A 17,853-nucleotide genomic window follows, 5' to 3' on the forward strand; every position below is an offset into this window, starting at 1 on the left:
TAATTAATAGAGTCATAAATCATAGAATGGTTACAGCAGAGGAGGCAGCTATTCGGCCCACTGCATCTGTGTCAGCTCTTTGCGAGAGCAACTCAGCTAGTCCTACTCCCCACCTTTTCCCTATAGCCCTAGTCAGGCAAACCCCCCACTTGCCAAGAATGAGGAAAAATATTGCCACATAAACAATGATTTTAAACTGAGGAAAGAACTTGCTTAAAAAAAATCAATTGGAGACTTTGGCTGGAGAGACACATTAGCATAAACAGAGACAAGTACTTCAAAAAAGGACAAAAGGAGCTATCCCCTACTCCAATTTTAATCCATAATGGACTTTTGATTACCAGACGTTGAAGCATTCTAGGAGAACTATCAAAATGGCTGAATAGACGTAGTCAGGCCAGTTTGGCCACATGACTGACTAACTGTTGGAATTTTTTGAATTTGAGCTTCCAACAGATTATTTTGAAATCAGAAAACTGTTTTCTCCTGGACAGAAAATACCTCTCTCCTGCCTGCTCTCATCTCGCTCTCACCAGACTTCAGAAACCATTGAAGACACATGAACCCAAAGAGAGAAAAGCCTCCTACAGTAAACAAAGTTTAAGAAGAATACTGGGCCCCAACAAAAATACTACTTATATAAGGGCTACAGTGAGCTCGAAGCACAGTAAACAAGAAACTCTTGATATTGCCTCAAACCTCTCCATTTTATTCTTTCTTCTCTTTTCCATCTCTATTTGCATGTGTGCATCGCGTGTGCATGCTAGTGTGGGCCGTCATATCCGTAGTTTAAGTTTAGAGCTTAAGTTTTAATAAATTTCGCTTTTCTTCTTTAAACCTAAGAAAACCGGATGTGCTCATTTCTTTGCCTTATAATTGGAAAGTGAACAAGGATTCACCTGGGCAGGGGGGGGGGGGGGTGGGGGCGGCGGAAAGCTCAAAACACAGGGTTTAATTTACAAGACAACCAGATGAAGACAGTTTTTTTAAAAAAAAACACTGGACACTTTTCTCATCTGATTGTAACACCCTGCAAATTTCTTCAGAATTATCCATTTCCCTTTTGAAAGCCACCACTGTGGTAGAGGCAGATTCACTCAGGCAGTGCATTCCAGATCCTAACCACTCCCTGCGTAAGGAAGTTTTTCCTCATGTCACCTCTGGTTCTTTTGCCAATTGCTGTTCATTGGAGTCCTCTGGTTCTCAGTTCTTCTGCCAATGGAATGGTATCTTGCCATCTACTCTGTCCAAACCCCTCATGATTTTGAGCACCTCTATCAGATCTCCTCTCAACGTTCTCTTCCCTAAGCAACTTCTCCAATCTAACCATGTAACTGAAGTCCCTGAATCCCTGGTACCACTCGCAAATCATTTCTGCACCCTCTCTAATGCCTTCATATCCTTCCTAAAGTGTGGCTCCCAGAATTGGACACAATACCAGGCCAAATCAGGTGCTTTTCATAAAGATTTACCATAACTTCCTTGCTTTTGTACTCTATGCCTCCATTTATAAAGTTCAGGACCCTGCATGCTTTACCAACTTTCTCAACCTGCCTTCCCAACTTCAACGAATTGTACACAAACCCCCAGGTCCTGCACCCCTTTCAGAATTGTACCCTTTAATGCCTCTCCTTGTTTCACCAAAATGTATCACTTCACATTTTTGTGCATTAAAATTTCATCTGCCTAGTGTCCGCCCATTCCAAAAAAAAACAAAAAGCAGAGAACCCAAAAGAACTCCTACATGTCACCGAAAAGATGCTCCTTTTATTTGGCCAGGTTGAAGCACATTGCAAGGCAGAAGAAAAGGTGTCAGCATGAATGCAACTAGGCCTGTACTGTACCCGGACACTCGTGTAGGGTTGCCAACTCTTGTCGACTGTCCTAGTTTAGAAGATTTTATCTCCTGAATACTGCTGCTTGCAACCCAGGAAAGTGGCTGTAGTTGGCACCTGTACACATCTGGTACAAGAGCTACTGACCACAAGTTCCTGTTTGGAGCACCATGCCTAGAACCTGTTGGGTCACTTTATACATCACTCTGCCCACACTCCTCCTTTCAGATTGGCTTTGCTTTGTTTTCCCATGATGAACATAATCAAAAAGCATATTTTTCCTTCTGCATTTCCCCATTGAATGGGGTGCCCCCTACTCAGACTGATTTGTGCATTGAATTCACCCTACCTTTTATTAGGACGTGCTCAGGTGCAGCTAAGTGAGAAAGAGAGCGACACCTGACATGCAATATTTGCATTTTTAAAAGTTTTTTTCACATTTTGATATTTCATACATCTTTGCGCTTGATGTTTAAATGTTCCTGTTTAAAAAAAAAAGAGACAAACCAATGGTAAACTTTTGCAAATTGAAACAGGACACAGTTGTATGTTCTTGAAACTACAAAAGAAGAAATTTCTGTTCTATTTATCATCAGTCAGAAATTTAAAAAATTATTCTTATGAACTAGGAAGTCAAAGGCCTGCACTTTTGGGTTAAAAAGCAAAAATGCTGGAAATGATCAGCAGCTCTGGCAATATCTGTGGAGATAAACAGGGATAATGTTTCAGGTTGATAATTCATCAGAACTGGCAAAATTTAGAAATGTAATAGTTTTTATGTAGGTCAAACTGGGGTGGGGGGGGGAAATGAGAGGGTGGAAAAACATAAAAAGGTCTATGTTAGGGTGGAAGATGGGAGACATTGAACAAAAGAATTGATGGGTAGAGCATTTTTGAAAATTTGCCTCCTGTACAACTTCTGCACCTCAGCATAGGATTTCCTGTGGAACTGAATCTTCAGTTTCTATCGAATTCTACCAGATGGTCAAGGTAGAGACCCTCTGTCAATGTGAAGTTGAGCATTTTTTTTTTTAAATTCATTCATGAGATGTGCGGGTCATTGGGTAGGACAGCATTTATTGCCCATCCCCAATTGCCCTTGAGAAGGTGGTAGTGAACTGCCTTCTTGAACCACTGCAGTCCACATGGTGCAGGGACACCTACCAACGCTGTTCAGAAGGAATTTCAGAATTTTGACCCGGCAACTGTGAAAAAACAGTGATTATAGTTCCAAGTCAGGATGGATGTGTGGCTTGCAGGTGGTGGTGCTGCCTTTGTCCTTCTAGGTGGTAGAGGTCAATGGTTTAGAAGGTGCTGTCAAAGAAGCCTTGGCAAGTTGCTGCAGTGCATTTTGTACGTGGTGCTGCCACTGTGCGCTGGTGGTGGACGGGATGCCAATCCAGCAGGCTGCTGCGTCGTGGATAGTGGTCAACTTTCAAGAGAGTGTTTTTGGAGCTCACACATCTAAACAAAGCAACAAAAAAAAAAAAAAAAAAAAAAAGTGCTCCCCTCACACTCCTGATTTGTGCCTGATGGACAGGCTTTGGAGAGTCGGGCCAGTTTCTTGCCACAGAATTCCCAACCTCTGATCTGCTCTGTAACCACAATATTTATACGGCTGCTTCAGTTAAGTTTCTGGTTAATGGCAACTCCCAGGATTTGGTGGGGGAATTCAATGCTGTTCAAGAGCATTACTATTGCCTGGCACCTGTGTGGTGCAAATGTCACTTGCTACTTGGTGCATGTACGCTTGCACTGCTTCAGTATCAGAGGAGTTGTGAATGGTACTCACTGCAAATCAGCAACCTTATGACAGACAGAAAGGGTAATTGGCGTAACAGCTGAAGATGGTTGGTCCTAGGACACTTCCATGAGGAACACCTGCAGTGACATCTTGGAGAGGAGATGATTGCCCTTCAACGTCTATAACTATCTTCCTGTGTGTTAGGTATGACTCCAACCAGCAGAGTTATCCTCCTGATTCTCATTAGACTTGAATTTTGCTAGGGGTCCTTGGTGCCACACTTGGTCAAATGCTGCCTTGATGTCAAGGGCAGTCACTCTCACCTCACCTCTGGAGTTCAGCTCTTTTGTCCATGTTTGAACCAAGGCTGTAAATGAGTTCTGGGGTTGAATGGCCCTGACAGATGCAAACGGAGCATTGGTGAGCAGGTTATTGTTGAGTTAAGTGCCGCTGAACTGGAAGCTGTCAATGACAGCTTCCCATCACTTTGCTGATGATGGAGAGCAGATTGAGGAGATAGCAATTGGCCAGATTGAATTTGTTCTGCCTTTTGTGGACAAAACATATCTGGGCAACTTTCCACGTAGTCAGGTAGATGCCAAAGTTGCAGCTGAACTGGAACTGTTCAGCTAGGGGTGCGGCTAGTTCTGGAACACAAGTCTCAGTACTACAGCCAGGATGCTGTCAAGACACATAGCCTTTACTTTATCCAGCGCCTTCAGCTGTTTCTTGATACCACGGGGAGTTATTTGAATTGGCTGAAGATTGGCATGCGTTGGTGGGGATCTCAGGAGGAGGCAGAGAGGATCATCTGCGTGGCACTTATGGTTGAAGATGGTTCAAAATGCTTCATCCTTGCCTTTTGAGTGGCCATGCTGGGCTCCAGCATCATTGATAAAATGGATGTTTTTGGAGCCTCCTCTCCTCCAGTTAGTTGTTTAAACTGTTCAGCACCATTCACAACTGGATGTGGCACGACTAGAGCTTGGATCTGATGCACTGTTTATGGGAGCGCTTAGCTCGGTCTATCACATGCTGCTTCCACTGTTTAGCATATATGCAGTCCTGTACTGTAGCTTCACCAGGTTGGCACCTCATTTTTAAAAAGGTATGCCTGGTGCTGCTCCTGACATGCTCTCCTACACTCATCGAACCAGGGTTGGTCCCCTGGCTTGATGAGCCATGGCAACAGTGGGGAGTGGTGAAGGGTATGCTGCTTAACCAATAAGCATTTCTCCTTCACTGGAGCGCTATTATGAAATTCCACATGATAAACACATCATGACATGTATTTGCATACTGAGCATTACTGTGCAGGATGCATAGATAGGTATTGCATACAATTTGCAGATTTAAAAAAAAGGAATGCAAATCCTTTTTGTTCTTATAGCTCTGTGGGCTTTCAAGGGGAACCTGCAGTGCCATGTGCATCCAAATCACTCCAAATACAAGGAAGCCAGTTGGATGATGGAATGCAAGTGCCCTCTGCCAGTGACATATCAAATGACTAACTCACTAGCTGAACAGAGAGTCAAAAACATTTTTAAAAAATCATTTATTCATGGGATGTGGGTGTCACTGCCAAGGCTAGCACTGGTTGCCCATGTTGAGTTGCCCTTGCAAAAAAGTTGGAGACAAAGGGAGTTCCTGGATTTTGGCCCAAAGAAAAAGCAATATGGTGTCCAAGTCAGGCTGGTGTGTGACTTGGAGGTGATGGTGTGCCAATGCACCAGTAACACCCACATCCCTTGAACAAATAAAAAAAAAAAGACTGAGTAGGCTGATGGGCTGGTAATTGGATTTGGCCTGCTTTTGTGGACAGAACATACCCAGGCAATTTTCCCACATTGTCAGGTAGATGCCAGTGTTGTAGCTGCAATGGAACAGCTTGGCTACAGGAATGGCCACTTCCAGAGTGTAAGTCTCAACACTATAACTGGGGACCATAGCCTTTGCCACATCTAATCACTTCTTCATACCAAGGAGTGAATCAAATTAGCTGAAGACCAGCATCTGCGAGGGTGGGGACTTCATTAGGAAGGCCCTGCTGGATGCTATCCCTCATTCCCTCTGCACCCCTGAAATGACCTGCACTCAAATGCTCAGAGCTGCAGTGCCCTTCATTTCAACTAGGGTGGTCCTGCAGCTTGTGGATCAAGGCAGAAGACCCCCCCACAGCAAGCAAAGTTATCCAATTGTATCTTTGCTGAGCTGTAGGCAGTGCACAATCAGCTCCTTGTAGCTCACATGGGCCCTGTATATATGATAGGCAGGGCACCAGTGTGGGGTGGAGTGTAGTCTTTTTCTGTGGCATACAATTCTTTACACCTTGAACATTGGGAACTTAGATCTGACTTCGAGGGGAGGAGTGGGATAGCCAAGAAGGGAGCCATTGTTCATTTTTTTTTAAAAACACAATGTATGATTTCTGAAACAGTTGGGCAGGCCTGCGACTTCAATTCACTATTCGTCAGCTGATGAGCATAAATCCAGTGTTAATTTCTGCAATCTTTTACACTGCTCATCTTGGTTATGCTTAGACTTAAGCTTATCTGGGTGGATATCAGGAGTAACTTCAGAGTCTCTGTTTACAAACCACAAAACCAACATTCCTTCCTTTTGTTTCTTATTGATGAGATGCGATGTGATAACATAGGAAGAGAATCTTGTCAAAGGTCTAATTTCTGCCTTGTTGAATATTGTTAACCGTTTTTATTTTTGAAAAAAGTTATTTTATATTAATGTTTGAACCGCAAGAGGTCAGTTTATAAAAATGGAACAAATTTCCTCGAATACATGTCAGTCTAAACTTTGATGATTCCTCATCCTTCTATGGATTTACACTATACTGAATTTTACACATGTAAAGCATAATTGGCAATTAGACTATTAAAAAATAAAACTTTACACCAACCTTCAAGAAAAAAAGTCTGAAAAATATTTTAGGGCAATCAGCCACACCCCGCTTCACAAATAACTTCAGGGCAGAGTTTCATGATACAGCTGAAAGTTTTGCCACTGATGGTGGAGCCACAGCAAGAAAATGCACAGTAAAAGTCAGAAAGAGCAGCTGGCGCATGCAGATAGGCAGGGCTAGAGAGAGAGAGATTTGAAAAGGAGGATGCTAATGAGTCAATATACTAGGAGGCAGATTTTGGTTATGTGTTTTGTCTTTGGAACACCACCTATGGCAATGCATTTTCACTTCAGATTACCACGTGGAGTGGTTGAGGAGATTAGCATAGATCTATTTGAGAGGCTAGGTAAGTGCATGACAGAGAATGCAATAAAAAGGATATATGTTGAGATGGTAAGAGGAAGCAAGGTGGGTCGAGGCTCATGTGGAACACAAACATCAGCACAGATCTGTTGGGTGCATTCAATTCTGTAAAGTCTGGAGTTGGACCCGAAAACATTACCTTCCAATGTGGAGCAAGTCCAGCTGAAATCAACTCTTCATGTGCAAATAGGGTTTCAGTGGCAATGAGGGGAACCAGGAGGAAAAAAGGTGACAAGGTATGCAGTACTAAGTGTGGTGCTTGACATTTAACTCTGGGTTGAGCAAGACACCAATGCTGTACATCTTAAAGTTGACCCTCTGATTGTTGGAAGGGGGGTGGGAACCAGTGCATAAAAAAAAAGGTACACAGCTTCCTAGCAGAAGAACGGCTTCAAAAGTCACGGCAAAGTTAAGGTGGAGAAAATTCTGAGTAGTCCATAACTTGATATCAGTTAGACATGATTATCCACTAAACAGGTAATTCATACAAGGTTTGATTTTTTTTTTTAAACTCACTTTTGTTCAATTCACAAAAGGTAAATACAGACAGATGGAGACTATTCAACAAATTCTTGCACAAGAGCCAGTCATCACAGAGCCTCTTCCACAATTCAAGACTTATTACCTCCAGAACCCAATGAAGGACATCTCAGGTATTAAACTCAACTTACACATGCAAAATAGGTGATTCTGGACAAGTTCTGAACTTGCCTCTTGGCAGTTTCTACCTCCGTCCTCAGGTCCTACAACTGTGGCTCAATTTGAAATTGTGCTCTGGACTTTGTGGTCTGTTGCACAATGATAGCACTTCGCAGCTGACCTCGAAGAAAGTTGCCCACAGAACAGCCAACAACCTCTATGGTGTGGATTTCAGCTTTCCCGATGCTACTTTGATTCCAATGTTAATTCATGTAGATCTCTGGCATCCAGGAGCAGTGATGTCATCAAGCTGGCTAAGCAGCCAATCACACTAAACTCTTCAGACAGCAAACCAGGGACAAAAAACCCAGAGGCAATCCTTAACTTTCATTTTAAAAACAGCATATTAAAGATTTGGACATACACATGGGATTAAGATAGGAGCACAAATATCAAACAGTTAGTTAAATTTTAAAAATCTATGGCATTTTAATAATGGAGTAGAATTTATTCAAATATAAATTAGTTTTTCCAGGACCAGAGCAGTTGATCAGTAAATATGAACTTTGTACACCGTTAAGCACTCTCACCGAAGCCTAAGGTTGTGGGTTCAAGTACCATTCTAGGTCTTGGATGGAAAAAAAAAAATCAAGGCTGACATTCCAGTGTAGTACTGAAGGAATGTTGTGCTGTCAGAGATGCTGTCTTTTGGATGGAATGTCAAAACAAGTCCCTGCCTGTCCTCTCAAGAGGATGTAAAAGATCGCATGGCACAATTTCAAAGAAGAGCAGGAGAGTTATCCTCAGTGTCCTGGATAATATTTATCCCTCAAATTTAAAGATTGAGAGTGGGCGAAAGAGAGGGTGAAATTTTTTTCTTAGAAAACATACCATACCCACTGCTTCAAGCTAACTTAGCAGCATCGAAAGAAAATACCCAAAAAGGCAGACAATTAGAAAACACATGCACCAAGAAACATTTGTCATCAAACTGCAGTAAAGAAGTCACTTGTTTGTAAGAGATTTAAAATACTCTACCCTTTACAGAGGACTATTTGTTGGACAACAAGAACTGCAGACATTCTTCCTCATTAACTTCTTCACACCATCTTCAGATCCTTCAATGACCTTCCTTCAATCATAAAGTCAGAAGTGGGGATGTTCGCTGATGATTGCACAATGTTCAGCACCATTCACGACCCCTCAAATACTGAAGCAGTCCGTGTAGAAATGCAGCAAGACCTGGATAATATCCAGGCTTGGGCTGATAAGTGGCAAGTAACATTTGCGACACACAAGTGCTGGACAATGACCATCTCCAACAAGAGAGAACCTAACCATCTCCCCTTGACATTCAATGGCATTACCATCGCTGAATCCCCCACTAACATTCCAGGGGCTACCATTGACCAGAAACTGAACTGGAGTAGCCATATAAATACCGTGACTGCAACAGCAGATCAGAGGCTAGGAATCTTGTGGCGAGTAACTCACCTCCTAACTCCCCAAAGCCTGTCCACCATCTACAAGGCACAAGTCAGGAGTGTGATGGAATACTCTCCACTTGCCTGGATGGGTACAGCTCCAACAACACTCAAGAAGCTCGACACCATCCAGAACAAAGCAGCCCATTTGACTGGCACACCATCCACAAACAAACATTCACTCCCTCCACCACCGACGCACAGTGGCAGCAGTGTGTACCATCTACAAGATGCACTGCAGCAACGCACCAAGGCTCCTTAGACAGCACCTTCCAAACCTGCGATCTCTACCACCTCGAAAGACAAAGCAGCAGATGCACTGGAACATCACCACCTGCAAGTTCCCATCCAAGCCACACACCATCCTGACTTGGAACTATATCGCCGTTCCTTCACTGTCACTGGGTCAAAATCCTGGAACTCCCTTCCTAACAGCACTGTGGGTGTACCTACCTCACTTGGACTGCAGCGGTTCAAGAGGGCAGCTCACCACTACCTTCTCAAGGGCAATTAGGGATGGGCAATAAATGCTGGCCTAGCCAGCGATGCCCACATCCCATGAATGAATAAAAAACATAACCTGCTTGCACTCAGTCATTTCTGTGCAGAATACCACAGACTTCTGAAGCAAGTCCACAAATTTGTACTCCATATATTTATAAATCTGAAAGCAAATTGAGATGTTGTCACTAATGAGGTTTGATAAATTGTTTTTTTTCATAAAAAGCAAAACGTTACAAAACAGGATGTCAGTTGAGACTGCTCAAGAAGGAAACTGTCAAGTCTGACTGGCAATTGCTGAAAATGTAAAAAGGATTTGCAGAAAGTACATATACTTATTTGCACAAAATTTTCCATAACCTGATTAAGGCACAAAGAAAATTGAATACCTTTCTATAAAAAAAAAAGATAAAGAAAGAAGTTTAGGCAACAGATTCAAGAAGCACATTTATAACAGGAGTGCAACCAACAGAAGGTGTACATCACTCCATCCATCAGCTATTGCTAACAAAATGAATGCTCTCATATGTTGAGCATTACTTAGGAGAAGCACCATGGATAGCAAGGGCACAGAACATACTCTGGGTGGGGGACTTTTACATCCATGACCAAGAGTGGCTCAGTAGCACCACTACTGACCAAGATGGTCAAGTCCTGAAGGATACAGCTGCTAGACTAGGCCTGTAGCAGGTAGGGAAAGAACCAACTACACCTTGTCCTCACCAACCGACCTGTTGCAGATGAATCTGTCCATGACTGTTGGTAGGAGTGCTGTGGAGACCAAGTACCATCTTCACACTGAGGACACCTATTGTGTTGTGTGGCACTACCATCATGCTAAATGGGATAGATTCAGAACAGATCTAGCAGCTCAAAACTGGGCATCTTTGAGATACTGTGGGACGTCACCTACAGAATTAAATTCTACCACAATCTGTAACCTCAAAGCCCAGTATATCCCTCACTCTACTACCATCAAGTTAGGAAACCAAAACTGCTTCAATGAGGAGTGCAGGAGTGTCTACCAGGAGCAGCACCAGGTATACCTAAAATTTTAAAAAAAAGGTGCCAACCTGGCAAACACAAGACCATATGCATGCTAAACGACATGTTATAAACAGAGCTAAGTGATCCCACAACCAACAGACCTGATCAAAGCTCTGCAGTCCTGCAACATCTAGTCATGAACAGCTAACAGGAAGAGAAGGCACCATCAACATCCCATCCTCGATGATGACAGAGCTCAGTACGAGCACAAAAGACAAGGTTAAAGTGTTTTCAACCAACTTCAACCATAATTGCCAAGTGGGTCGCCTCCTGAGGTTCCCACCATCACAGAAGCCAGACTTCAGGTAATTAGATTCACTCCAAGTGATATCAAGGAGCACTGGACATAGCAAAATATACTGGCCCTGACAACATTCTGGATGTAGTGCTGAAGACTATGACTCTAACTTGTGCTCCAGGACTAGCCAAGCCACTGACCAAGCCCAACCATCTTCAGCTGCTTCATTGACCTTCCCTTCATCACAAGATCAGAAGTTGGGACGTTCACTGATGGGTGAACCATTTGCAACTCCTCAGATACTGAAGCAGTCCATGTCCACATGCAGCAAGACTAATCAGCATTCAAGCTTGGGCTGATAAGTGGCTTTCACGATACACAAGTGCTGGATAATGACAATCTCCAAGAGAGAATCTAACCACCTCCCCTTGACATTCAACAGGGTTACCATCACCAAATCCCTCACTATCAATATCTCTGGGGGGGGGTTACCATTGACCAGAAACCTAATTGCACCAATCACAAATACTGTCGCCACAAGAGCGAGTCAGAAGCTGGGAATTGAGGTGAGTAACTCACCTCCTGACTCCCCAAAACCTGCCCACAATCTACAAGTAACAAGTCAAGAGTGTGATGGAATACTCTGCACTTGCCTGGATGAGTGCAGTTCCAACAACACTCAGGAAGCTCAACATCATCTGGGACAAAGCAGCCTGCTTGATTGGCATCCCATCCAATCGCTGTAAACATTCACTCCCTCCACAACCAACACGCAGTGACAGCAGTGTGTACCATCTACAAGATGCACTGCAGCAACTCACCATGCCTCCTTTCAGAGCACCTTCCAAATTTGTGACTTCTTCCACCTAGAAGGACAAGGGCAGCAGACGCATGGGAACACCACCACCTGCAAGTTCCTCTCCAAGCCACACACCACCCTGACTTGGAACTATATCGCCATTCCTTCACTGTTGCTGGGTCAAAATCCTGGAACTCCCTTCCTAAGAGCACTGTGGGTGTACCTACACCAGATGGATTGCAGTGGTTCAAGAAGGCAGCTCACCACATTCAAGGGCAGTTTGGGATGGGCAACAAATCCTGGCCTTGCCAGTGACGCCCACATCCCCATGAAATAAATATATGAAAAAAAAAATGAAGTTGCACCAAAGTAGAAAATTGTCCGATCCACAAAAAGGTCAAACCCAATCCAGCCAATTGCTGCCCCAGTCTACTCTAAGTGATGGAAGGTGTTGTTGACAGTACTATCAAGTAGCACCTACGAACCAACAACTTGCTCACTGTTGCTCAGTTTGGGTTCTGCCAAAATTACGTGACTCCAGACCTAATTGCAGCCTTGGTACACAGAGAAAATGGCTGAGTTCAAGGTGAGGTGAGGAGAGTGACTGCCCTTGACATCAAGGCAGGAATTCTTCAAGGTAGTGTCCAACGCCCAACCATCTTCAGCTGCTTCATCAATGACCCTGCCTCCAATGTAAAAAGTAAGAGGTGGGGATGTTCACTGATGATTGCACAATGTTCACCACTATTCACTTCTCCTCAGATAATAAAGTAGCTCATGCCCACATTCAGCAAGACCTGGATAACAGTCAAGCTTGGGCTGATAGATAGCAAGTAACATTCATGTCACACAAACCATAGAAATCATAGAAAAGTTATGGCTCAGAAGGCCATTCAGCCCATCAGGTCTATGTCAGCTGAGAAAAAACAGCTGCCCAATCTGATCCCACCTTCCAGCACCTGGTCTGTAGCCTTGCAGGTTACAACACTGCAGGTGCACATCCAGGTACCTTTTAAATGAGTTGAGGGTCTCTGCCCCCACCACCGACCCAGGCTGTGAATTCCAGATACCCACCACCCTCTGGGTGAAAATGTTTTTCCTCATGTCCCCTCTAATCCTTCTACCAATCACCTAAAATCTGTGCTCCTTGGTAATTCCTTCTGCCATGACTTCGCAATTTTCCAATAATTCAACTCCAGACTTTGGAAGAATGCAAGGAGTCAGTCCTCACAATGCTAGCCACAGGTCAATAACGAAGAACAATAAAACTCACACCTCCAACCTCACTCTGCTGTCTCAAATTAAATGGATAACCACTGATTCTTCCCAGCACCATCACAATCAATTTACCTGTAGATAGCAATGCACTTAAAATTTTAAAAAGCATTTCATTCAAGTTTAAGTCTATGCCTCTCCAGCAAATCCAATCCCAAGGCACAATGCCTATTACTATAGATAAATTCACTTAGACCAGAGATCATCCTTACTCCTTCTCTCTACTTCTTCCAGAGCAAAAAAAAAGTATTCTTGAAGCAAATGACCAAAAGGATGCAAAATATTCCAGACAGAGTCTCAGGGCCTTAAATAATATGCACAACACTGAGTAACAGTCCAGGACCCCATTCAATTTGACCATAGCCGCCTAACATTTATTCCTTTCGGCTGATGGCCAAGTCTCTCCTATATCACTTTTCACCGAAAAGCACCCATGTTATACTCTACATATAAATTCACATGCCAAGATGCCCTGGTGCTTTTTCCACCTCAATTCCTCTTTACAGTCAGCTTAAACCATCTTATGATGTGTAAACAATCCGTTTGATTTTTAGTTTATCAACTGAATAAGTGACAAATCCAACTCTTTCCTCACTCAAAAAAGAAAAAACCTTAATATCTGCCATGACCTTGTCATCATTTATGACTCTATCCAAGTCAGCCTTCAACTGGTCTATTTGTTCTCCAGCATGCCTCAGTATAACAAACAAAAAGATGCTTTCCTTTTGTTCTAGCTGCTTCACCGATTCTGCTTTCTGAATTTGTTTTAGCTTGCCAACATTTCTTTAATGCCAATGGCTTTTTATACCCTTCAAGCTGAAAAGACACTACTTATTGTATAAACCTTGAAACATTCTTTTTAAATGTCCAATTGTCACAATAAGCGAAGGCTTTGTGGTATACAAGATTTTTTTTTAAATTTAAAAAAAAAAGTGCTCTTCAGAAGGTTATAATAATCATCCAGCTCCCTTCCATTTAACTCTTAAGTCTCGCCATTTCTTTAAATCAAGCCTTATGAAAGTGCAGAACCAGCAAATTATCTTAAAATATTTCTCTATGACTTAAACTGAAACAGCAGATACCATTCAAAACTGCATTAATGCACAAAGGGCTCCCCACCACTAGGTTACTTAGCAACTATGACATTACTGATCCCAAGTCCAACATATTATCCTCTCTACTGCTGGGATACACGCTGAATTAAGCAGTAATCACAGACTGCATTAAAAAAAATGCTTTTTGGAAGATTCCCATGCTTGTATTATCAAAATGAGGACATTATAAACAGGATATTGAATTCTTGCATCACCACTACTTTGACATAAGAATTCAGGAAACCATATTGTCTCATTTTCCACAATGGTGGGGATGGGGTTGAGATAACATTTTGACAAGGATTGTAAAAGACTGCAGGAGATGCAGATAGATGGTAAACACAGAAAAATGCATATTAATTGATAACATTCTAAATAGAGCAATCTGTGCATGCAGATACACAGGTCATTAAAATTGCTGCACAAATAAATAAGACACTTAAAAAAAAAAGGAACAGAACCCACAGAGAGGCGGCATAGTGGTTAGCACCACAGCCTCACAGCTCCAGCGACCCGGATTCAGTTCTGGGTACTGCCTGTGTGGAGTTTGTAAATTCTCTTTGTGACCACGTGGGTTTCCTCCGGGTGCTCTGGTTTCCTACCATATGCCAAAGATTTGCTTGTTGATTGGCCATTGTAAATTCGTCTAGTGCAGTTAGGAGAATTGTGGGGATGGGAGAGGGAAATGGGATTAATGTAGGGTTAGTATAAATGGGTGGTTGATGGTCGGCACGGACTTGGTGGGCCGAAGGGCCTGTTTCAATGGTGTATCACTATGACTCTAACCCTTGGTTTCATTTTCACAATCTTAAAACACTAAAATAAGGGAATGTTGAACTTGTACCAGATTGTATTTGGGTCTCAGTGCTGTATACACTTCTGGTAATCCCATTATCCGAAGTATATAAAAAGCACTACATAGATTTAATAGAATGTTGCCAGGGTATAATGGAAGAGTAGCTTGAATAGTTGGGCTTTTCACTAGAAAAGAAGGTTAAGGGGTGACACAAGTCATGAAGATTATGAAGGATGATGACTGGATAAACAATAGGATGCTTACAGTGGTCAGTAAGGGCACAAATTAAGGTAATCACAAAAAAGTTATGGGGAAGTTTAAAGAAAAAGTGGAATTCTTGGTCAAACTGTGGTTGAAGCAGAGTCCATAAATTTTAAAATGGAATTAGAGATGCTTGAAAAAAGGTTAACATTTTTAAAAATATATAAAATGTATAGAAACAGTAGGTAAATAGGATCAGACTAGCTGCCTCATAGACAATAGCAGCAGACTTGATGGCTTGAAAAGCATATTTTCGTACTGTAACATTGTGAAGGGGACAGTAAACGGATATAGGCAACCAATGTACACAGTATAGATAATGCTCCACAGTTCAATATAAAATTGTAATGTTACGACATTCTAAAAAAAGTTACTTGTAATGATTAAGGAAAACAAGAGAATAGAATCCTTTCATTTTCCCTGTAATTAATTAACCTCCTAAAAAAGGTGTTTGAGAGAATCAGAAACTCCCAAAAGTCTCCTGCAAATACAACACCATCCTGTGTACTGCACTAATTTTGACTAAACAGGTTTTAAAAAAAAGATACAGGGACAAATAAAACGAGATTAAGAGAGGAGGAATGGTGCAGCACCCCACACAAACTCCACAAATTTCAGTGTCAGGCCATCTTGTGATAAGCCATAAAACCGAGGCCCCTTCTGCCCTCTTTGGTGAGAGAATCAGTCTCAGGGTGCTATCCGGTTCTGACGAAGAATCATAAAACTGAAAAGTTAACCTTATCCTTCTTTTCTCCCTAGTTATTTTTAATTTCAGATTTCCAGCACCTACAGTAATTTTCTTTGAGCTGCGTCCTAGCCGACATTTATCCCTTAACCAACAACTTCAAAAAACAAATAGTCTGATTATTTACCTCACTGCTGTTTGTGGGACTTTGCTATGCACAAATTGGCTCCAACATTTCCCCAAATTATTAGTAACATTTCAGAAGAATTCATTGGCTGTGAAGCACTGAGCAAAAAAAAAAATCCCCTGATAAACCATTAATCAGGTTTGCCAGTGTTGGCCAGCTCAGTGTCCACTTTATTTAGTGAGCACTTCAAATAGAAACATTTTTCCAAACCTTAGTATCTAATGATTTAAAATGAAAACAAATGCCAGTGGAAATCACACATAAGATTAAATAGTCAACTCAAAAAACTAACTGCAATTCTTCAATGACAGGTATAAGTGCACCCTATGGAGGATCGCATGAGATTGCTCCTTGAAATATTCTTATAGTAAAAATTTCTCATGTACCTTGTACAGTGTTACATAAACTTACACTCATACAATTTTTTTAAGCTACTAGCAGCCTTCACCTCAGGTGAGGAAATAAACATGTTTGAATAAATGTCCATTCAAATGTACTTAGGTAAAAATTACCTTCATGCAATTTTTACCTAAGAAAGCATTTAAAAATATGCTCTACACCAGTGTATCCCAACAAGACTTCAATCTTTATCAATATCAAAACCACATTTAAAATATTTAGTCAAATTACATTACAAGATGTGAAAAAGTGGAATGTGATACACCCGTTACAACAGGAAACCAGTCAATTTAAAAGTCACACAACCTTTGTTCACTATCTCTCCCACCGGCACTTTGCGCCTCTGGGATCCTCATGAGCTAGGTGGACCCGTATAAACAAAGGGGATCCATGAAATGGGAGGAGGCGACATAGCAGCAGTTCAGGATGTACCTCCCACCAGGTTTGACGTTAATACCATCCAGCATCCCATCCCCTGTAGGATGAAAGTCGCGGGACTGGGCCCACGGCCCACAAAAGAAAACGAGATCCTGGATCAGCTAGATCCCCGCGTCTCAGGAGCAGAGATACACTTCCCTTCCCTCTCCGAGACAATCAGATCCTCTTTCCTACACCTCCCCCTTCCAAACAGCAACCCAATCCTCCCTTCCAGCATCCCTCCTTGTCCGATCCTCCCTTCCAACATCCCTCCAGGGTCCATCCCCGCCTCTGTCGCGGTTCGCAGGGCCCCGGCCACCACCAAACGCTATTAAAGTAATGTCATGGCGTCTCCGATGTCATTTACCTTAAAGGGATTGTTGAATTCAGGGTCGGCGAAAGGATTGCTATCGAAATCCGACATATCCGCGCCTTCCAACACCACCCACCGCTCCGTGTTTATTCAAAGACGCCGATTAACGGGCTTCCTTCCCCGCCCCCCTTTAAACCGCAATCGACTCACATTAGATCAAGAAAATGGCGTCACCGGAAGTGACGGTACTCGATCATGTGGTTAGCGTGACGTCACTACCTGCCGCGCGCCGCTGGAAGCAGCACGTGCCCACAGCAGAGTAACTGGGAGGGTATTGGCAGATGTTCACTCAATTCTTGTACGATGTTGCAAACACCACAAAAAGAAAGGGGCATTGTAGACAGATTTAGAAAATTATGCTTTTTTTGTGGGAGGTGCAAGGAAATTTTCACAATATTTAACAGAAATTTGCTACATTGCATGTCTGTAAGAAAAGAAAGTGCAAATGCTGTGCATGTTAATTACTGGGAGGCGAGTGGCAGACAGCAGACCTGGGAGGAAGCAAACCCGAGCAGGAGCTATTAAAATCAAGACTGGAGCTTGAGGCCCTTACCTGGGAGGGGAGCGGCAGACAGCGGACCTAGGAGGAAGCAAACCCGAGTGGGAGCTATAAAAATCAAGACCGGGGCTCAAGGCCCTTAATCACAGGGGAGCGGCAGACAGCAGTCTCTCTCTCTCTGTGCCAATGTCGGCGCGCTGAGTTAAAAACAACATAGTGACATCATGGGAAATCTGTAAGCTGATTGGTTGCCTGCACGGTACTGGGGAAGAAACTGTTTGGCAAGTAATTGTCTATGTA

At 42.7% G+C, this 17,853-nt stretch overlaps 1 protein-coding gene across 1 annotated transcript in view; it reads right to left on the reverse strand.

Moving 5' to 3' along the window:
• LOC137369006 (secretory carrier-associated membrane protein 1-like) overlaps positions 1-17,219 on the reverse strand; it is a 53,578-nt gene extending 36,359 nt beyond the window's left edge. The window contains exon 1 of the mRNA XM_068029474.1: positions 17,049-17,219. Within this exon, the coding sequence (XP_067885575.1) occupies positions 17,049-17,105 (57 nt within the window). The 5' untranslated portion in view covers positions 17,106-17,219. The remainder of the gene's footprint in view (positions 1-17,048) is intronic.
• Between the last annotated feature and the right edge of the window lie 634 nt (positions 17,220-17,853).

The sequence above is a fragment of the Heterodontus francisci genome, chromosome 4, assembly GCF_036365525.1.
Source record: "Heterodontus francisci isolate sHetFra1 chromosome 4, sHetFra1.hap1, whole genome shotgun sequence".
Lineage (NCBI taxonomy): Eukaryota > Metazoa > Chordata > Chondrichthyes > Heterodontiformes > Heterodontidae > Heterodontus > Heterodontus francisci.